The sequence below is a fragment of the Leptinotarsa decemlineata genome, unplaced genomic scaffold (genome assembly GCF_025532065.1).
Source record: "Leptinotarsa decemlineata unplaced genomic scaffold, Ldec_3_MD MMD2_tig00026299_RagTag_RagTag, whole genome shotgun sequence".
NCBI lineage: Eukaryota > Metazoa > Arthropoda > Insecta > Coleoptera > Chrysomelidae > Leptinotarsa > Leptinotarsa decemlineata.
In genome coordinates this window covers 228,069-251,980 of record NW_027412676.1, presented here as the reverse complement: position 1 = coordinate 251,980, position 23,912 = coordinate 228,069, and the positions used below count along the sequence as shown (strand labels likewise).

Sequence of the window (23,912 nt, the reverse complement as noted above, 5' to 3'; positions counted from 1 at the left end):
CATGAACATAAATGTACTCATCAGATAATATATTTATACAAACAATAAATATTTCTTCAAATTAATCTGTAATTTTTGTTTATTAAATTTTTCAAAGCATTCGGTAGCTCATTGTATAGAATTTGATACCTTTATAGTAAATCGAATTTTGACTAATATTTGTTTTCATTTTCGTTAATTTCAAATTGCCTGAATATCTTGTCAAATGGTTATGTTGGTCACCATCGTTTTGGAAATCAAATTTGAATGTTTGAGCCTATTTTTGGGCAAATGAATAAAGGTACATGATTTGAATTTGTATAAGGATGACAAATCTGATAGTTTTTTAGTTTATAAAAGTTGACTGTAGGCTCCTTGTAGTTCACCTTATAATTTTGTCCTGAAGTTTTTTAATTGGTTTCAATAAGGAATTCGTTGCCATTCCCCATACTGATGTAAGATATTGAATTTGGGAATGTACTAATGAAAAATAAATCAATTTGAGGTGTTTTAGGGGTACAACATTTCTTATTTTGAATAAAATTCTGATTAAGCTATTTTTTTCTTATTGTTTCAGTGTCTTTTCTCCACGATCCATTTTTATCTAGAATAAGACCAAGGAATTCAGCATTAAAGGGCTATTCAATATTTTCATTAATAAATTGGAAAAGATATTTCATCAAGGTCTTTTGAAATATTAATTTCGATTTCTTGTACACAATTTTCATTGTGAATTGACGAGGTGTCATCAGCAAACATTTGTAACTTACTAAATAAATTTACTGTAGCCGAAGAATTGCGATATATAAGAAACAAAACAGGTCCATGTATTGATCCTTACGGTACCTCACATATCATTTTTTTGAACTGATTATGTTGCCAACATAGACATATTGGCGACATACTGAGAAATCGAATAATTGCTGGGTGTTACACAATCAGAAACGATCCTGGTGTTTTTGAAAGAGTTCGGGAGTCGAAAATTGGATTCTCACGGGCGTAATCATTTTCAACAGTTCTTGTAGATCAATAAACATTACATGTAATTTTTGGTAATAAATTGTTATTGTCGAACTTCTTTTTCGCTTCGTTTCTTCGAAACAAAGCGCCCTATCACAAATCATCAAAAGACAAAATATTCTTAAAATAGTCCAAGGAATAGTTCCCTAAATTTTTGCCGTATGTTTAATAAATACCCTGTATATTTCAAAAATCATACAAAACAAGTTAGGTACGCTGATAGCAACTTTTTTCTTGTAGAACAATATACGAAAAACCCAAAACAAATCATTGAATAAATTCCCTGAAATTATTTTCTTCAAGAACTCTGCTTTTTTTCTATTCACTACTCACTTTAAAAATTTGCAACAGCTTTTTACTTTGACCACTACCAAAATTGGTCTGCTGAGAAATCACATGCCCATTATTTAGTTCTTGTTGGTTCTTATTTCATATACACCCGAAAAATGTGTCACTTCTTAAAGTGGAAATATCCAATGAAAATTTCAAATGTCAAAAGTAACATTTATTAATGATTTCAAAATGAATCTAGACATAACAAAATCAACAATGAAGAGAACACATTCTAATTTATTACTACTTCCAACAGTACGGTTAGTTTAGGCCTTGCTGTCTTCTATTTCTTTCAAATATTTCTTTTTGTATGTGCCATCCCTGTCGTATTTTTCTTCGAGTTCCTTATACCAATCAGGCTTATTGTCGATCAAGTAGCGGATTATCTTCTTGCTTCCTTTTTTCTGCACGTCGCTGCATTTGGAGCAATCTGTTAGTAGTGCATCAGGAAGATGCTCTGAAAATAATGAGGAACCGTTACTTAAAATGATGGAGTAGTATAAAATCATATTGGATGTTATAAAACATCATTTATTTTTAAACCAGCTCAATCATTTTCTGAATAAAATATATGAGTATGAAATGGGTTGTGTGTAGCTCACATCGGCATATATATATATATATATATATATATATATATATATATATATATATATATATATATATATATATATATATATATATATATATATAGAGGTAGTCTTTGCTGACTAGTTACGAACAATTCCTTGGAGTTATTTGGGATAGCAGCGAAGCGCAAGTGTACTCTTATAACATTATATTTCCAAAATTTCGACAATGGTTATTGTCATCATCAGGGAGCTAAGATGATAGATTTTGAATTAATACAGAACTTAAGTTAACAGACGGATACTTACAATGTTAGTGAGATTGGTCGCAATTGAGTTGAGTTAAAATTAAAATATGAAAGTTGTGATCATGATAAAAACACATAACAACTGTAAAATTACAAGACATATGAAGTAAGTGAAAGCTACAAATATATACGTTAAATGAGGAATATTCATAAAATGTTTTTTTTAAATTTGAGAATGAACGTGGTGATCTTAGGTTAGAAACACATTACTTGTAAATTTATTAAATTTTGAAGAAGAAGTACGAACAATTCCTTGGAGTTATTTGGGATAGCAGCGAAGCGCAAGTGTACTCTTATAACATTATATTTCCAATATTTCGACAATGGTTATTGTCATCATCAGGGAGCTAAGATGATAGATTTTGAATTAATACAGAACTTAAGTTAACAGACGGATACTTACAATGTTAGTGAGATTGGTCGCAATTGAGTTGAGTTAAAATTAAAATATGAAAGTTGTGATCATGATAAAAACACATAACAACTGTAAAATTACAAGACATATGAAGTAAGTGAAAGCTACAAATATATACGTTAAATGAGGAATATTCATAAAATGTTTTTTTTTAAATTTGAGAATGAACGTGGTGATCTTAGGTTAGAAACACATTACTTGTAAATTTATTAAATTTTGAAGAAGAAGTACGAACAATTCCTTGGAGTTATTTGGGATAGCAGCGAAGCGCAAGTGTACTCTTATAACATTATATTTCCAATATTTCGACAATGGTTATTGTCATCATCAGGGAGCTAAGATGATAGATTTTGAATTAATACAGAACTTAAGTTAACAGACGGATACTTACAATGTTAGTGAGATTGGTCGCAATTGAGTTGAGTTAAAATTAAAATATGAAAGTTGTGATCATGATAAAAACACATAACAACTGTAAAATTACAAGACATATGAAGTAAGTGAAAGCTACAAATATATACGTTAAATGAGGAATATTCATAAAATGTTTTTTTTAAATTTGAGAATGAACGTGGTGATCTTAGGTTAGAAACACATTACTTGTAAATTTATTGAATTTTGAAGAAGAAGTACGAACAATTCCTTGGAGTTATTTGGGATAGCAGCGAAGCGCAAGTGTACTCTTATAACATTATATTTCCAATATTTCGACAATGGTTATTGTCATCATCAGGGAGCTAAGATGATAGATTTTGAATTAATACAGAACTTAAGTTAACAGACGGATACTTACAATGTTAGTGAGATTGGTCGCAATTGAGTTGAGTTAAAATTAAAATATGAAAGTTGTGATCATGATAAAAACACATAACAACTGTAAAATTACAAGACATATGAAGTAAGTGAAAGCTACAAATATATACGTTAAATGAGGAATATTCATAAAATGTTTTTTTTAAATTTGAGAATGAACGTGGTGATCTTAGGTTAGAAACACATTACTTGTAAATTTATTAAATTTTGAAGAAGAAGTAGACTTGGCATTTGCCGCTGGTGCAATTAATCAAAGAGTTACAGTTGCCTCCAGAAGAAAGAGTTTTGTTGTATAATTTTTGTTAATAAGTTGATAAATGAATTTAAGTAATGTCAAATGAGTTGTCTTTGAAGGAATTCCAATTTTTGTCTATAAAAAGTAAATAGGAATATATTTCACTTAAATGTTGTAAGTCTGTTTTTTTATTCAGACAATTTTGTGATTGCGAAATGTAAGTCATTTCAAGGAATAATCTTTTAGAAACATTCCTATCTTTAGTCAAAATTTTTACTGAGTTAAAGTCCATTACATGTCCATTATTGTAAACATGTTCACTAAGGGCACACCTTTCTGGATGAAGTCTACAGTCACTTTTGTGTGCAGATATTCTATCTTTTAATAATCTGGCAGTCTGACCAATGTATTCAGCACTGCAACTTATACAAGGTATACTATAAACCACTTGAGATTGAAATTTTTTTGGGATTTTATCTTTTAAGTTTGAAAAAAGGGAATTGATTGTTAATATAGGTTTGTGTGCAATTTTTATATTATCAATATTTTTGAAAATTCGTGTGAGTTTGGGTGTAATTTCACTGGTATATGGTAAGGAAGTAAAAAGATAATTATTTATCTGAATTTCATTATTATTATTATTATTGATATCATTGTCCTGACTTGAAGAGATTGAAGGACGAACGTTATGATCTATTTCATTTGGGGACGTGTTGAACAATATCTTGTTTAATAAGGTTTTTGGATATGAATTTTGTACAAAGAGGTTTAAAAGGATTTTGAAATTTTTTAAATGAAAGGATGAGTCCGAAATTCTGATAACACGTTGTTTCATCTGTTTGACCAAATTGACTTTTGTTGATTGTTTATGTAGTGACCAATAGTTCATGTATCTACCTGAACTTATTGGTTTTCTGTACCAGTCAATAAGTACGGTATTAGTGGAAGTGCGAATGAGTTTAGTGTCTAGAAATGGAACACTTTGTTCATCGTCTTCCTTTTCGATGGTAAATTTTATATAGGGGTCATAACTATTAAAGATTTCAACGATTTCTGCGACTCCTGTATAGGGAAGGGCGAGAATTATGTCATCGACATATTTTTTTAAGAAAAAAACATGGTAAGGAAGGACATTTAGGACATTGTCTAACAGGTCATCCATTACATAGTTAGCTAGAATGGGGCTCATTTTGGCTCCCATTGGTGTACCATAATTTTGTTTATATATTTTGTTATTAAAAGAAAAATATGTGTTATTGAACAGGAAGGTCAGAAGATGCATGAAGTCATCTTCATGAATATTAGGAAAATTACTGATACGATTCCACTTATTATGAATGGCTCTAAGGCAAATATCGAGGTAAACATTACTGAACAGTGAAACCACATCCAAACTGGCTAACACATAATTTTCTGGAAGTTGAATTCTATTGAATTTTGAAGAGACTTCAAAAGAGTCTTTAATGTAATATGGATTATCATAATCATAAGCCTTTGTCAATATATCCGTCAAAAAAGATGCCAAAGATTCTGTAGGATTATTTATAGAGGCAATGATGGGCCTTAAAGATGAAGTAGGTTTATGAATTTTGGGAAGAGCATAAAATTTTGGAATGATACCTGTGTAAGAGGTAAGTTTTTTTTTAGTAATTTCATCTATTTGATTAGTGGTAAAGAGGTTTTTTATAAGGGAATTAGATTTATTTTGGATTTTGAGAGTGGGATCTCTTTGGATGAGTTCATAAGAATTACAATTTTCTATTAGTTCGGAGGATAACTGTATGTATTGTTCTTTTTCCATTATGACAGTGACATTTCCTTTATCGAGATGACAATTAAATTAGGATTATTTTTTAGAAAAAGTTTTGTTTTTGAATATAAATTGTGGAAAAAAGATGGAGAGGAATGTTTAGAAAAGTTTACATAATTTGTAATGACATTAGTAGAACGTGCAATGGTAAGTTGACGTTCTTGTGGATCAGAAATATTCGAAGTTATATTATCAACATCAGCGAATGAGTTTTTTAATGAAAAATCTTTGCCTATTATAGGCTCTACGCTAAACTTTGGGCCCAAAGCCAGAAAGTTAGAGATGTCATCCGGGATGGTAATACCAGATAAATTTTTTTATCCAGCCAGGTTGTGTATTTAATTTATGATTATTTTGAGAAGTCTGTAATTTATTAATTTTTTGGATATTATTATTTTTTTATTCTATGAAAGATTTTTACTCCAAGGAATTGTTCGTAACTCTCTCTCTCTTCAGACAGGATATGGGTTTCTACCAAGACACTATAGCTACTTTTGGATTAAATACAGTAAGGAAAATGAAACAATGGTCGAGGATCAAGAAAAAAATTAGCCAAAGAATACAACCGTAGATGCTTCCTCCTTAGATGCAAATCACTAGGAATTCTCCCAGAACACATCACACATTCAACCAACCCAATAGATGACCTGATGCTCAGACAAGACCTACAATCCGTTAACAAATCACGCAATTTTTGTACCAGGTTATAAACAAAACTCCTTAATTATGAGATAAACTCAAATCATAAACTTATTCAGAAACTTGAAAAGCAGTTACAGATGCTGAAAGAAGAGATCATCAATCTCTCAAATGAGCTTGTTTTCACAACATTTTCTGGTTTAGAACACAAATCTTTTTTAAAAATTTTTCATGAAATAAAAAATAATAATATCCAAAAAATTAATAAATTACAGACTTCTCAAAATAATCATAAATTAAATACACAACCTGGCTGGATAAAAAATTTATCTGGTATTACCATCTCGGATGACATCTCTAACTTTCTGGCTTCGGGCCCAAAGTTTAGCGTAGAGCCTATAATAGGCAAAGATTTTTCATTAAAAAACTTATCAGCTGATGTTGATGATATAACTTCAAATATTTCTGATCCACAAGAACGTCAACTTACCATTGCACGTTCTACTAATGTCATTACAAATTATGTAAACTTTTCTAAACATTCCTCTCCATCTTTTTTCCACAATTTATATTCAAAAACAAAACTTTTTCTAAAAAATAATCCTAATTTAATTGTCTCTAGATCCGATAAAGGAAATGTCACTGTCATAATGGAAAAAGAACAATACATACAGTTATCCTCCGAACTAATAGAAAATTGTAATTCTTATGAACTCATCCAAAGAGATCCCACTCTCAAAATCCAAAATAAATCTAATTCCCTTATAGAAAACCTCTTTACCACTAATCAAATAGATGAAATTACTAAAAAAAAACTTACCTCTTACACAGGTATCATTCCAAAATTTTATGCTCTTCCCAAAATTCATAAACCTACTTCATCTTTAAGGCCCATCATTGCCTCTATAAATAATCCTACAGAATCTTTGGCATCTTTTTTGACGGATATATTGACAAAGGCTTATGATTATGATAATCCATATTACATTAAAGACTCTTTTGAAGTCTCTTCAAAATTCAATAGAATTCAACTTCCAGAAAATTATGTGTTAGCCAGTTTGGATGTGGTTTCACTGTTCAGTAATGTTTACCTCGATATTTGCCTTAGAGCCATTCATAATAAGTGGAATCGTATCAGTAATTTTTCTAATATTCATGAAGATGACTTCATGCATCTTCTGACCTTGCTGTTCAATAACACATATTTTTCTTTTAATAACAAAATATATAAACAAAATTATGGTACACCAATGGGAGCCAAAATGAGCCCCATTCTAGCTAACTATGTAATGGATGACCTGTTAGACAATGTCCTAAATGTCCTTCCTTACCATGTTTTTTTCTTAAAAAAATATGTCGATGACATAATTCTCGCCCTTCCCTATACAGGAGTCGCAGAAATCGTTGAAATCTTTAATAGTTATGACCCCTATATAAAATTTACCATCGAAAAGGAAGACGATGAACAAAGTGTTCCATTTCTAGACACTAAACTCATTCGCACTTCCACTAATACCGTACTTATTGACTGGTACAGAAAACCAATAAGTTCAGGTAGATACATGAACTATTGGTCACTACATAAACAATCAACAAAAGTCAATTTGGTCAAACAGATGAAACAACGTGTTATCAGAATTTCGGACTCATCCTTTCATTTAAAAAATTTCAAAATCCTTTTAAACCTCTTTGTACAAAATTCATATCCAAAAACCTTATTAAACAAGATATTGTTCAACACGTCCCCAAATGAAATAGATCATAACGTTCGTCCTTCAATCTCTTCAAGTCAGGACAATGATATCAATAATAATAATAATAATGAAATTCAGATAAATAATTATCTTTTTACTTCCTTACCATATACCAGTGAAATTACACCCAAACTCACACGAATTTTCAAAAATATTGATAATATAAAAATTGCACACAAACCTATATTAACAATCAATTCCCTTTTTTCAAACTTAAAAGATAAAATCCCAAAAAAATTTCAATCTCAAGTGGTTTATAGTATACCTTGTATAAGTTGCAGTGCTGAATACATTGGTCAGACTGCCAGATTATTAAAAGATAGAATATCTGCACACAAAAGTGACTGTAGACTTCATCCAGAAAGTGAAACATTTAAGTGAAATATATTCCGATTTACTTTTTATAGACAAAAATTGGAATTCCTTCAAAGACAACTCATTTGACATTACTTAAATTCATTTATCAACTTATTAACAAAAATTATACAACAAAACTCTTTCTTCTGGAGGCAACTGTAACTCTTTGATTAATTGCACCAGCGGCAAATGCCAAGTCTACTTCTTCTTCAAAATTTAATAAATTGACAAGTAATGTGTTTCTAACCTAAGATCACCACGTTCATTCTCAAATTAAAAAAAAAACATTTTATGAATATTCCTCATTTAACGTATATATTTGTAGCTTTCACTTACTTCATATGTCTTGTAATTTTACAGTTGTTATGTGTTTTTATCATGATCACAACTTTCATATTTTAATTTTAACTCAACTCAATTGCGACCAATATCACTAACATTGTAAGTATCCGTCTGTTAACTTAAGTTCTGTATTAATTCAAAATCTATCATCTTAGCTCCCTGATGATGACAATAACCATTGTCGAAGTATTGGAAATATAATGTTATAAGAGTACACTTGCGCTTCGCTGCTATCCCAAATAACTCCAAGGAATTGTTCGTAACTAGTCAGCAAAGACTACCTCTCTCTCTCTCTCTCTCTCTCTCTCTCTCTCTCTCTATATATATATATATATATATATATATATATATATATATATATATATATATATATATATATATATATATATATATATATATATATATATATCTGGTCCGTGATTATGTTGAAATTCACCTTTTCCACAGTAGTGTTTATGTTAAAACATTATTACCTCATTGACAAAAAAAGTTGGACTACTCAATAACAATTCTTCTAGTAAGTGTTATCCGACGCTGAAATTTTTTCAAATTATTGTAATAGGTCGGTGGAAATGGGATTCTATAATCATTGGTGATAATATCAGAGAAACAGAGTGTAACAGAGAAGGTAAGAGAAATAGAGGGATTAAGAGAGAGGGAGAGGAGAAAAAATATGAAAGGGAAATAGATTCATCCATCTTTGCGAAAGCTAGAGCAAGAATGCCATTCAGTATAATAAAGATCATGTCATGCTCTAGATCTAAAGTCTCTATTATTTGTGGATATGCTTTTAGGTATAACCTGCGTTCGGGAAATCTTGAAATAGGAAAAAACCACTTTTGGCAGAACACGTTGGAAAGCTTACAAAATATGGTGTTAGTTTCAGTAGATTATTTCAAACATTTATATTTTCATTATGTGTTGAAGTGTCAAAAATATATGTGTTCAACTGTGAAATTGATCGGCCAAGTCGGCAAGCGAATACAAAGTGGATATTATATTTTCTAAAAGTGAAGTTAGACCAGGGTTGATAATTTTTGAAACTTAAAAAAATAACACTAGGATGAAACTTATTATAAAAGGGGGGAAATATGATAAAAATTAAAGGAAAAATTTATTACGGGCGATCTGAGTTCGGAAAGTGAGAGGGGGTGAGCTTTTAAGGGTAAAAAATGGTTTCTATCGATTTCCGGCAAAACTAAAAGTCCTATGGAAAAAAGTAAAATGGCAAAAATGTAGGTAATAAAAAGATTTACAACTTTTTTATTCACAATTTTTTCACACAACCTCAAAATTTATGTGGAAAATTAAAATAACCAAGTTTTCAGTTTTTTATTTCTTTAAAAAAACAATTGTTTACAAAATTTGGTGAAAACTTACCTTTCCATGACCCAAATACACTGTTATTCATTTGATTTAAAATATTCATCAAATGAATATTCGGTTTTTACGACCGAAACCGAAAACGAATTTCGGCAACGGTCTCAGTTTCGGCTGAAACCGAAACCTAAACTTCCTTACATGGATTGTGTTTTGCGGGAAAAATAAAAAAAACGTTATAACAATCAGTCAGTCTTTATTTTTTTATCTTTAAATTAGTGTCCAACCGAAACTGGTTTTTACGACCGAAACCGAATTTCGGCAACGGCCGAAAACGAAACCGAAACGGCCTTACAAGGATTATGTTTTGAGGGAAAAATAAAGAAAAGGTTATTTCAATCAATTAGTCTTTATTTTTTTATCTTTGAATCACAACGTTATGCAGTCTTCGACATTTTTATTTATTGATAATCAATATAAAAAACCATTATTTAAGAAAAAATATTATTGCACCTTGAAAATACTTAGGTGAGGTGTTTATTTGAGTAGGTGTAGATCCTCCTTTTGAATATTAATGATGGGTTTTCAAAAATAATAAACATTAAATTTCTTATTTGAGTTGTTACGTAATATCACTTTTTTATCGTTTTTTGCCGAAACTCGACCGAAACCGAAACAGAACTTTCGGTGGGACACTAATTCGTTTTTTCACGTTATTTTGTATCAAAAAAGCACCCTAATTTTCAATCGGAAATTCTCGCGTCAAAATATTAGTTTTTCCAAAAAGTCGGTGTGCGCTGTAAAATAATATACATCACGATAGTAACAAAATTGTACATAAAATTTTGAGCTATTTATTAAAATTCACACTTTGGTTACTCGAAAAACGTAAGGTATGGGCGAATCTTTTAAAACAAATTGTTTATTGAATAAATAAAGAAAATATGAAATCAAAAAAAGTTTTTTTTCATAATATTAAAGAGAAATAGAGATTATGATTGAAAAAAAATCGTTCCTCAATTTTCATATTCAGTAGTAAAAAAGAATGTTAATCAACGAATTCGTTTTAAAGCAATGAAATTTTTTTTTCAAGAAACGATTTTGCTTTTGAAAATCATAATATTGATCACTGAAAAAAATCCCTCCAAAAAATTTCAAATATCTCATAAACAATACATTTGTTTATGAAATTTTTTTAAAAAATAGTGCTGAAAATTTTGAAAAATCATTTTTATGTTACTTCAAATAATAAGAATACGAATAAATTTGAATAACAATAAAACATTTTTTTCATTGCTTCAATTGAATGTTTCACTTTTTAACGTCTTTGATCATTGATAACAAAGTGGAAAATGAATTTTTTTAATTTTTCCAACGGGAATTTTTTTGGAAGGCTCTCAAGAAAAGCTCTAAGAAGTGAAAAAAAAATTGAGGATTTTTGTTTAAAAATTATCAAGGTTTTTATGTAAATTTTAAAATTGTAAAAACTAGTTAATTAACTTATATCTAATAAAATAATCACGGGAAAAAATTTATTTCATGAGTTTTCGTTTATTCAAGTGTCTAGAAAGTATGTGAACTTTTTATTTCCTAATAATGATATTTATTGGGTTAAAATAATTTTTTAATTGTTCAAAGGTCTGTATCAGTCAGCTCGTGTGGGACGCGCATCGTCCGCTTTTAGCGCTATTTTCGCCTTTAAATTAAAATTACAGCTGACTCGTGATAGACTGACAACATTACGGAACAGCGGGTGTGTCGGACTACCAAAAATTTCGGATTTCCAAAGATTAGTTCTATTTGAATTTGCAGTGTATAAGTATGCAATTCTAGTTAACGATGAATTTTTATGTGATATTTGATTGGAAAAGATTCAAAATATGTAATGAAGTCAGGCTTTAGTTTTTACAAAAGAAGAGAAATTTATTCAATATTAAAATCATAACACTACCTGAATCGGTTTTACAAGTTAGGGTGAGACTGACTGAGTAGACCGATAACAACTGTATAAATATTGGTGATAGAGTTCCGTGAGGTGGAACTTTTTCCTCCTCTCTAAGGATATTTTTCCAAATTTCGAATATCTTTAATATTTTTCGAAATATTTGCAAAATACCAACTCCCCTTTTTTTAATAAATTGTTTATAACTTTTACAATTTTTCGAGCCCCTCTTGAAATTTTTCAAAAATTTGCTAAAGATCATTCCGAATCGAATCAGACCTGGATCATAATTTTCGGTGCCCTTGGACAGAAGTTTCAAAAAATGGATCTTGTGACCCAGACTATAATTCTCGAATTTCAGCAGCAACTGAGACCGTGTGACTACGACCGTGCTCACGTATGTTCTGATATAATTTTTACATTACCAAGATAGATTTTCCTGAACGAACTGTCATCACAAAATTTGGTTTTCGAATTTTGATTCACTTAGTATTAATATATTGTAGTCAAACTGTCATTTCGATAGTGATAAAATTATATTTTGGTAATATTTTCATATCAATATAGACTTTTCAAAAGGAGTATCATGGAAAATGAGGACTGTTGAATGGATCCGTATTTGTCGTTATTTTCAGCATAACTTCTGAACGATGTGGCATATACTAACATAGTCTTATCTGTTCCAAAAGTACTTCACTGATGAAATTGGAATATGGTAAGGAACAAATAGCATTCAATTTAAAAAACCTAATTTTGATAGGCCATGCTTCCTCTTAGTACCCTGTATATCATGAATAATTGGTTTTCGAGTTTCGATTCATTTAGTTTCAGTAGATTGTAGTCGAACTATCATTCGATGATGAGATATTCTAATAAAAAATTTGACTTTAAAGATGAGTTATCATTGAGAATTTTGACTGTTGAAGGTATCAGCGTTTTGTCATTATTTTTTGAATGATTTGGTATATACCTATTTATTTCTATATTTTTCTAAAGTACTCCACTGATGAAATGAGAATACGGAAAACATGTCATTTTCTAATTTTTTTTAAAAGCCCAACAATGATATCTGAAACTCTTATATGAAATAGTTTTTTGATAGCTTCACTCCTTCATCTAATGGATGCGACATTGCATTTTGGAGACTTTCGAGTTTTATCATCAATAACATAACATTTTTTCCACTTCCGCGATTAAATATACAGGCGTAGGTACCCGAAGACTATCTACAATAACCACAACAGTGATGTGGAAAAAGTATAACAAAATGCGAGATGAAATCGAAATATTTAAAAAAAATCCGTTATAACAGTTTCCAAAGAAGTTATTCAATTGTTTTCATGTTTTCAATTCTGTTTGGAGTTGGTTTTAGGACAGAAAGTCTTTGATGTGTGAAATGTAAATATTTTTTAAAATTCATCATAATCGTGCAGTTCACAGGTGTATATTCAATTTGTTCAATGATATTATTGGAATCCTATTGACTCTCTACCCAGAATATTCATCTCACTTTTTACACAGATTTTGAATTTTTCGAAATTATATTGTATTTGAACAGCATTTGTCGATTGTTAAAATTCTTATCGGATACTTTTCTCCTGAGCAACCTTTCCCTTGCAAAGCAAAGTTTCAAATATCTAGAATATCATAAGATAAGAATATCACATAAAGTGTTACCTCCAGAAATCTGAGTACACGTTTAACAGTACTTTTTTCATTAATGTGTGAATATATTTGAACTGAAATAATATCTTCATCAATAATAATTGGTGCACAAATAGACAACGAAAAAAGTATATGTAATTCAGTAACCGAAAAGTATTTAGGTCTTTTTTTTCGTTCCAAAGAAATGATACTGATAATTCAACTTCAATAATGAACTTTGAATTTGTTTCTTGTCTGAAAGTTTCCCCAACCTATTGATGAAGCAATGTTACAAATGAAGTAGAATGACAATGGAATTGTCTTTTTTACAAATCATTATTGGTGTGTGAATGTTTTTGTTGTTGCTTCAGGTTCAAAGTGATATCACCCTTGTAATTGATAAAGACTGACTTTTGAAGTAGACTGAATCCAAGAAAATTGTTATTTTTTCAAATTCTGGCGAAACTTGTGTGAAAAATACACTTTTTTGGAAAAGGGCATTATCTGTTAAATCGCAGCAACTATCATTCAAATTCGACTGAGATTTGGAACAATAAAACCTTTTCCATTTTGTATTATATAAAATCGAATTGAAAAGTTTCGATGTCATCGAGAAAAATTGATTCAGAAATTATTTATTTGTTGCAGTCATAGTTTTGGTATTCATTAGCTTACTACCATTCGAATGGAAATTAAGATTCTTTCACTAATAAATTTGTTACATCATACTCACTCTTCAATTCAGCTCCGTCTGGAGTACAGTGCCCTTTGTCCAATAAACAATTCACATAATTTTTCAACAGACGATCACTTTTCAGAATCGTGTCAATATCAACGTTATCATATTTGGTCGTATATTTATCCGCAAGGACGATTCCTACAAATGCGACAAAGAAAAGTGCACAGCTTTTCATTGTCACTTCGATCAAGTCTACACGGGAAACAAATATCTAGGAAATTAATTAAAGGGTACATATTTATAGTTTTATGCAAAGTTAGCGTGGGGGCAATTATAGATTGCTACATATTTTTACATGTCTTGCAGAATCCAATCACCACAGATAATTACGAGAATAATACGCATGCAACTCATTCCTTTTGTAATAATTTTTACATGAAATAATAAGATTACTATGCAAATAAGTACACCTTCGAAGTGGAGATACCTTGAAGTCTAATAAGAATGGAAATACATTACTCAAGAAAAGGTGCATGATAGAATCCTCATTTTAAAACCATTGAAAAGCCGCAATGAAAATATCAAGAATCAATTCACATCAGCTTTACACTAATGTTGCATGAGGAGAGAACTGCAATCATGTGAGATGAATACAATAGTTCTACTCGTATATACAAAACAATTTGCGGTATACAAATATGTGATTAGTTCTTAATTCAAAATATTTAAACAGTAATAAACGAATACCAATCATCTACAAAAATTATAGTTTGGTACAATAATAAATTCATACAATGACATTATAGATCACTGTCACAATCTAAGTCGTTGAATTGCTCAAGTCAGAACTAATAATAGGAAGTATTCAGATTTAAAAATAGAAATATCTCCAGAAATATTGATTATCTGCTACAGATGACATTATTGAAGTTCAAATATAACATCCATCAAACCATGAAAACAAAAATAATTTTTAGTTTAATGTATAAGTTTGAAAATGTCCAACTGCAGTAACGTTATTTACAAATAAAAGTGGTAAAAAACATAGAAAGTTTCAATTTTTTTTTCATTAAAAATAACATTGTTTTATTCAGTTTTTTTGACAGTAATCACACTTTGAAACATGAAACCTAATTATTTCTCTGAATCTTTCGTATTTATATCGCAGACATACGAATAATAAATCTTTTTCCAGTGATACAAATATAAGTAATATTGACAGATAAATGACATAAAAAACCCATCTCCTGCAGTGTAACTTTGAGAAGTACAAAATATAATAATCCCTGAACAATATGGCTTCATTGCAAATAAAATCTACAACTAATATAATAACATTCACACAAACAGTAAGGTGTGCTTTAGGAAATCAGCTTCAGGTAAACACAATATAGGCAGACTTCTCAAAGGTCTTCGACAAGTGGTACCACACCATACTCATTTCTGCTTAAATCATTTTATTCCTATCTCACGAATCGGACCCAGTTTGTTGAATACAGAGGATACAAATCTGATTAATACAGTGCTACCAGTGGCACTCCACAGGAAAGCAACCTACCTCCTCTTCTATTTCCCCTGTTCATCAGGGACATATGATTGAATATACACAGTGAAATTATATCATTTGCTGATCATCTGAAGGTTTTTCGTGTCATAGAATCATCTAATGACAAGCAAATACTACAAAATCATTTGAATGAATTAGCTCCCTTCGAACAATCGTCTACTTAATTGAAGTAAATGTAAATATAATACTTTTTGTAACAAACATATCACTATCCGCCATAATTATTCGATAAATGATTATTTACTTGTGAAAACAGACAGCTGCAAAACTTGGGAGTGTTCTTTAATACCAAACTTTCATTCGCACTTCACATAGAGAAAAGTGAAACTGCTGCGAAAAGGATGTTAGGGCTCATATTAAGAAATTGTTAGTATTCCAAAAACATCAGAAATTTCATCACTCCCTTCAACTCATTTGTTAGATATCGATCAGAATATGGCTGTCTTATCTGGTCACCTATACATATATACTAGACACATTCAGTCGCTTGAATCTGTCCAACGAAGGTTCATGAAATATGTCATCTAAAAACTAGATAATTTCCAGACTAATTCATACAGTTCATTGTAAAACCCTTTATAGTGAAAATCATACAATGAATTGTATTAATTAGTTTGTTTCAATATGGATTTTCATCAAGTATCGGCCAGTTCTATTCAATTAATGATATATCGTTGGAACGTTTTAATTTTTTTTTTCTCTTGAAAACAGAAGAACTTAGAATTCCACCCCTAAGCTTGTTCAACTCAGTACACCTTGAACTTCACTGTTCAAGAACTATTTCATCCAGAGAGGTGTGTTTATATGGAATAAACTTCCTGAGAACATTTTTCCAAATGGATTCAATCTCCAGCGATTCAAATCCAATGTGAATCGCTACGTTCGCACAGGCACCGCTCTAAAAGCGCCTTAAGGATTTACATGTAGTGCTTATGGTTTATCCTTGAAAAAAGCGTTCATCATAAATGGTTTAATTACTTGTTTGTAAATCAGCAACTTGTTGTCAACACTAAGCTGAGAGTTCCGTGCAATGAGCTGATACGTACGTTTTACCGCCGCAGCCGCTCGTTGCACTTGCTAAGCTCAAGTGATCCTGAAAGTTCAGGCGCCTATCCACCTCTAGGTTGAAAAGCCCCAAACAACGTGACATTCAAGTGAGAACATTTCTTATTATTGCCTGCCAATGCTTGCTTATTGTTTTGGTCGGTAGCCGGGATGGTTCAAACCCCAGGCTGAACGTTCGATTTTTATTAGCTATCGTTCAACCCGTGTTAGGAATCACAGTTAAAAGGTGAGACCTCGTTAGTCCTTAGCTTGCACAAGTTTCGGCTTCTGAGGGTTGTCGTTCGTAGGGGTGTGATAGCTGGTTAACGAAAAAAACATATACATACACGAAAAAAGGATTTGGAAAAGCTGAATACACTTATTTGAATTAATGAATCGAAGAGGTTTTGTATTAAAGTGTATAATATTTTAAAATTCTTGCAAAGCGCTTTCGACTTTCGTCATCATCAGTGCTCACTTGTCAGGCAACAGGAAGTATCAAGATAAGTGAATTGTACATTGTAATATTTGAATTATATAAAATAAAATAGGCTTATAGCCAAGAAAATACATTTTTGGATTGAGGCCATGTGGTTCAGTCAAAGTATCTTATGAAGAAGGACAACTTGAGACATTCTGTCTCAAATATTACAATGTACAATTCACTTATCTTGATACTTCCTGTTGCCTGACAAGTGAGCACTGATGATGACGTAAGTCGAAAGCGCTTTGCAAGAATTTTAAAATATTATACACTTTAATACAAAACCTCTTCGATTCATTAATATACATACACAACTAAATTAGCATTTCAGTTGATTATAGTAGTTTACTATTTTTCCTACTTCTCCTACCTCCGATTGTTAATTTTGCTCCCAGTTCCGGATTCTCTCTCCGGTAGCATTTTCATGTACATTATATATGCTTTTGACACCATACAATCCAAATTGATGTCTTAGGAGTTATTGCAAAATTAGAACTATCGCATGAGAAAATGAATTCAAGCATGCGATGAAGAAGATTGCATTTGCGTTTTTACTCAGAAATTGTAATTATGTCATATTTGTTGAAAACTGTTCTTTTGAATTCAGCAAAATCACCCTGTGAAGATCTGATATTATCATGACAGATCTTGAATGTGTGAAAATTGTTCGTTGAAGATCTGGTATTACTGTGACAGATCCTGTATATGTGCAGAGTTGTAGGTTATATTTTACAAACAAAAATAGTTTAAACCATAAGTAGCAAGTCAATATAAATTGGAATACTCATATATTATTGCAAAGAGTATAATTAGGCGATAATGAAAAACATGTAATTCTTCAAATCAATTTTCTCTTATCAGGATTGTTACGAGGTCTCAGCGTTTTTTTAAGGAATAGACTGTGCGACAAACGAGATATTATTTCTTTCATTGAGATTCCTGTCACTCAGGTATTGACTCAAATGATTGAAATTTGCCTCGGGGTTTTCAAGAAAGTAAACATCTTTGTTGACAAGTTGACAAAATTGACAAAATGAGTTTGTGTATCTTTGAATTTATGTACGTTGAAAATCCCCACTTTTTCAGTATGATTTAATTATTATTGTTAGATAGAAAGTGATCATTGCCAATATCGGATGAATTTAAATTGATTTCAAGAGTGTCACTCAGGTAATTTGACACTTCCGGTATAACCTTGTTATCTAGTCCAAATTTGATAAAATTATTCCAGTGCTGTCTGCGATCCAGAGTTTTTATTTCACTTGATAACTGTATATTTTCTTCCTCCAATAGGGTTACTTTTCTTGTTGACAGATGATGATTCCTTTTTATTTTCTTCAATAGTTTCATTCGTTTTGTCAGATTTCTTATTCAAATCCAGAAGTCAAAATTGTGTGACATACTATTCACAGATTGATGAATGAAATTATTGATTTGTCGTAATTTTGAAGTGAAAATAAATCAGAACTGGCCCACCTCTTCAGATAAGTTTTGCAGTACTTTCAACTACTTTTCAGTAAAAAAATACGAATACAACTTTCTACGATCACGATACATTGTATTATTCTCAAGTAAATAGATACTTATCTATTTCAAAATTTGAATTGATTAGATTTCATAAAATTTTATTTCTATTAGTTACCAGCTAGGTTACCCAGGTCTGCTAATAAATAACTTTTGAATTGTAAAGGGCCCATTACACGTTCACTTATAATGTAATTCCGGCAGATCATTACAGAAACATCATTACTAAAAATTGTACCGTCATTCCCTGTCATTATTTTCCGCATTTTCATCATTATTATGTTTCTAGTGGCGTAAAAATCACATAGACTGTGTTTTTATCGATTATGGATTAAAAAAAAGCATGTCTAGCTATAATTATTGCATTGAGTATTTACCGTTCTGTTAATACGTCGTTACCGAATAAAGGAATGGTTGGAAAAACGCCAAAACTTCACTTTAAGTGTTACTGAAGAAAGTGAGTGAATATAAAAATCATTTTCGTATGGACGAAGACCCTTTCAATAATTTACTTCGAATGGCCTAATAAGTTCTAACACGAAAAATACGGTTATGAACAGTTTGGAGGCAGCGCGGCCCCTTTGAGTAACCATAGGTAACGGAATTAGTAAATTATAAGAGACCTAATACTCAAAGTAACTTTTCAAAATAAAACGCATAAATATGCTAATAATTTTCAAAATGAAACTAAAGAAAAAATTATGAGAGTGTAAAATTAGTTAAAAATGTCGCTAGTTCGTCTCCAACATGTAAAGATTTTTCCCCAACTTCTGTAGGAGATGGATACCACTAAAGTACTGAACTGAGTAATGATGAAATAATGATGCCCTCGCTCAACACAATCATTATTACTGACAGTATTCCCTCCTCCTGCTAGGAATGATGCTCTAAAATCAAAATATCCGGATACGCTTCATTACCTCTTCAATACTCGCGATCCTTCCAGTTTCTTACCTTCACACGTTCATTATTTATATCATTACTTTCAGGTAATGACACCAATGGGTAACTCTTCCCATACAAAAATGATTCGAACGGTTTGAAATGTTCCAGAGTATTCCACAGAATTTGAGACTATTCTTGAATGTTAAACAGTAACCTGGAATGTTCCGGGTTGCTCTAGATTTTTTCTGAATATTCCACAACATTCGAAGCTTTCAACAGAGAGCTTCGACAGCCTGAGCTCAATGAACTGCGCAATCCGATAACCCCGGATGATGTTCAAAGAGCCCTTGTGGGTTCCAAGAACTTTGCTGCTCCAGGCCCAGAAGCTGAACACTTATTGGTGGAAAAAACTACCAAGCACCCATCGCCATCTGGCCAGTGTTTTCAACTCACGGCTGGACGGAGCGCAGCTGATTCCGGATTGGTTTGTCGAGAGGCGGACCCTTCTATCCCCAAAAGCGGAGATTTGTCGATTCCTAAGAATTACAGACCGATAACATGCTTGTTTACAAGCATCTTGTACACACGAATACTCACCGCAGTTGACCAAGTGTTCGAACGGATATATGAGCAGAGAGGGTCGAAGACAGGAGTCGCTGGATGTAAAGAGAACCTGCTCATCGATAGATGTGTAACGCAGGACTCGATACAATATAAGCTCTATGACCTGGATCGATTATCGTAAGGCATTTGATATAATTTCGCATGAGCTCATCTTGCATTTGCTCAGATGCCTTGCGGTACCCGACAAAATAGTGAGATGCAATGATACCACTCTGGCGAACTCGCTTCACCATAACATTCAAGCAAGAGTCTAAACTGGGTGGGTCACTTTCAGAAGGGGTGTATTTCAGGATGATTCCCTCAGTCCCCTTCTCTTCTGCATCTCACTATTGGCATTATCCGTTGCGCTCAGAAATACTGGAGGGTATAACTGTGGCACCCCGGAAACCGAAGGTACAAGTTCACCCATTTGTTTCATATGGATGATCTTAAATCAACTTTATGCCTCTGGAGAGAAGGATATCTATCAGTTTTTGAGGGTGGTGGAAGAATACACGCATGCTATCGTTATGAAATTCGGGATAGACAAATGTGCAATGGTCCATCTCAAAAGAGGAGGATGCGGGGACAACGGAGAGAATGTGCAGTTCGTAGATGGAAGCATCCTACACCATCTGGATGCCGAAGAGACGTATACTCACCTCGGGATGGAATAACGCCACTCATAAGAGGTAACAGCAGTGAAAAACTCTCTTTGCGGCAAGTATCAGCACAAACTTCGACAGATCTAGTCATCGGAACTGTCGGGGAAGAAAAAAGTTGCTGCAACAAATATGGTTGCCGTTCCAATATTACTCTACTCGATTGGAGTAGCGAAGTGGACTCGGGAGGAGCTGTATCAACTCGACGTGAATACCCGAAAAATGATGCATCTCTTGAGGAGTTTGCACCCCAAATCGTCCGTTCCACGGTTGTATTTCCCACGACAACAGGGAGGCCGTGGACTTTTGAGTTTGGAGTGTCTACATGGCAGAATGGTACTGGATACAGACTGTAAAGTCGTCAGGAGTTCTGATCCCCTTCTCTGCATGGTCCGTGACCATGAGAGAGCAGGAATTGGGGCATTTATCGTTAGGGCAGCTGCCCGAGCAGCTGATGAACTCGGTATAGTTTTCGAAACTGAACGAGGTGACCACAAATCTGTCACTCAGTTGGAACCCGTTCAGCATAAAGCTCAGATAAAAGCCGCAGAGATAACTTTACTTCTGCGGAAACACAAGGATGGGATCTTCTTCAATAACATTGGAGACCTTATCAAAGCGCCTGACGTTCGCTTTTCAGGTCGAGTGGGCTGAAGTCGGAAACTGAGGGGTTCATCATGGCTTGTCTTCAACACCTTAGTCTACCGAAGTTGCGTGATGGGTATAGAGGCTCCTGACACAAGATGCAGGGCCTGCCGCGAGGCGCCCGAGACCCTAATGCACTTGCTATCAGCACCACCAGAGCGAAACGACATTTGTCGTGGAGTTTTCAGCTCCTGGCGAGACGAATATCGTCGGAAAAGAAGAGGAAAAATGGATTTAATATCGAGATTTTTTCTTCAAACTCCGCAGACTCTATCCAGATCACTCTGTCAAGATGATTGTTCTGAGTATTGGAGTCCTAAGTGGAGTGATGTCCTCTCCACTCCCGAATTTCAAAATCATACCGGCTTGCCGCACTGAGGCAGAAATATTAGCCGGAAAGATGCAGAAGGCTGTCATTCTTGGTTCACTGCGCTTGCCCAGGGCACATGATTCTCGGACCCGATTATTACTTCGCATATTACGGTGAAAAAAATAATAATTATAGTCTTTATTGGGTGAAATAGAGTACAACAACCAAGAGGCCAAGTTCAAAACTACAGTGAAGAACACTACAGATTTGTTCTACCACTTAACCTCCACAGGCAGCTACGAGAACTGGCAACAAAAATATAACAAATACAAAAAAAAAATAATTGAAATAGAAATACATTATAAACCTAATATCGATCAGCATTCGAATAACAACGAAAAAGAATTTTAGGTATGGGTAAATTATTGGGTAGTCAAGTTTACCAAGTAGTTCAATTTTCAATTTTTTCCTGAAAATACGTATTTTAAAAGATTTTAAATGAGGAGGAATTTTATTGTAAACGTTGCACAACTGGTACGTGAATGATCTCTTGAAAAATTCATGAGTGTGTATCGGAGGAGTTAATAACCCTTTGTGCCGTACATTCATGTTGTGTATGTCAGTCCGAAATGTAATTTTATTATATAGATGAGTCGGAATTTTATTGCAGCTAAACTCATAATAGATTTACGCTGAGTGTAGCGACCGAAGGCAGCAGTTTTGAATCTTTTGGGGACTTTTTTTGTTCCTAATTGTGAAGCTTGGTCCATACAGTACATCTGCATAGTTCAAAGAAAAAAAACGAGACTGTCACGTAGAGTAATTCATGTGTTTTATGAAGTAATTTTTCGATTCCCGTAAATCAGCTTGAGTGAGAGGTAAGATCACTGTCTATAGTCACACCAAGATGTTTTGCTTCGTTCACAATTTCCAATCCATTAGAGCGTATACTAATATTGAGTTTTCGTTTCACAATATCTCTGTGATTTTTTGGACCAAATATTAGTATTTTCGACTTAGATGTATTATTCATTCCGGACAAGGGATGAGAAAGTATCGAGATCATGACTGATCCGCCTAATAGCTTCATTTACCCTGTGTGGTTCAAAAGAATAATAGATTTGGGTGTCATCGGCATAGAGATGTAGACTACAATACTGAAGGCATTTCACTAATTGACTGGTGTATATCATACACCGGAGAGGGCCAAGAATTGATCCCTGTAGAACACCTGTTTTAAATTAAGAGGTGTGGAATGTTTTCCATCAAGAACAACTTCCAAGCGTCTGTTGTGTAGATAAATTTAAAAAAAAACTGAATCATCGATGATTTCGATCACTCGCTTTGAAAATATCATCGGTTACCTTCAATAGAACTGTAATAATGCTGTGACCACGCCTAAAACCCGACTGTACTTTTGGTAGTAGTTTATTATTTCAGAGCAAGCAGGAAAGATGCTGATGGCCCGCAGATCTTTCAGTTCTACTGGATTATTTTTTTTGTATTGGAGTTACCGATGCTGCTTTTCACATAGTAGGAGAAACGTTCCTTTCTATACAAAAGTTGAAGATATGCCCTAAATAAGGAAGAGAGAAAGTACAACACAATGATATCATTTCTATACTGAGCCCATCACATCCGATGGAATTTTTGTCAATCAAAGATATTGTTCGTAATATGCAAATATCATCCACTGATAAGATTATAAAATGAAATGATGTAGTTTGACAATTTCGCGCCAAAAGCGCGTTATTATCTGATGAAGGCGCGAAATTAAAAAGTATAAAAATGACATTATATTTACATTAACTTATTTTTAACACCCAACAAAAAAGTTCTGTTTGTCTGTGCGTCTGAGTGTATGTCCGTGGCATTGTAGCTCCTAGACAAATGGACATATTTTGATGATATAATTTTATTTTGGTTTCAGGCTACACGAAACGGAAGTAAAATGAAAACAGCTGCTGAAAACTTATCTCTGTATCAACAATTAGAAATTGACTCAAAATTGGGAGAAAATTATGACTTC

At 32.5% G+C, this 23,912-nt stretch overlaps 1 protein-coding gene across 1 annotated transcript; it reads right to left on the bottom strand.

Moving 5' to 3' along the window:
• Positions 1–1,491: 1,491 nt before the first annotated feature.
• LOC141484938 (ejaculatory bulb-specific protein 3-like) lies at positions 1,492–14,444 on the bottom strand. Its single transcript, XM_074180642.1, has 2 exons — positions 14,214–14,444; positions 1,492–1,789 (listed from the first exon to the last, which is right to left on the bottom strand). Exons 1-2 carry the CDS (start codon positions 14,392–14,394, stop codon positions 1,599–1,601), a joined length of 372 nt encoding a protein of 123 aa, XP_074036743.1. The 5' UTR covers positions 14,395–14,444; the 3' UTR covers positions 1,492–1,598.
• Positions 14,445–23,912: the final 9,468 nt, after the last annotated feature.

Bases quoted from the DNA above. Each gene is read 5' to 3' on its own strand.
- LOC141484938 (XM_074180642.1), bottom strand. From the start codon at position 14,394: ATGAAAAGCTGTGCACTTTTCTTTGTCGCATTTGTAGGAATCGTCCTT. The intron at 1,790-14,213 runs GTGAGTATGATG...CATTATTTTCAG, and splicing joins AGACGGAGCTGAATTGAAGA to AGCATCTTCCTGATGCACTA.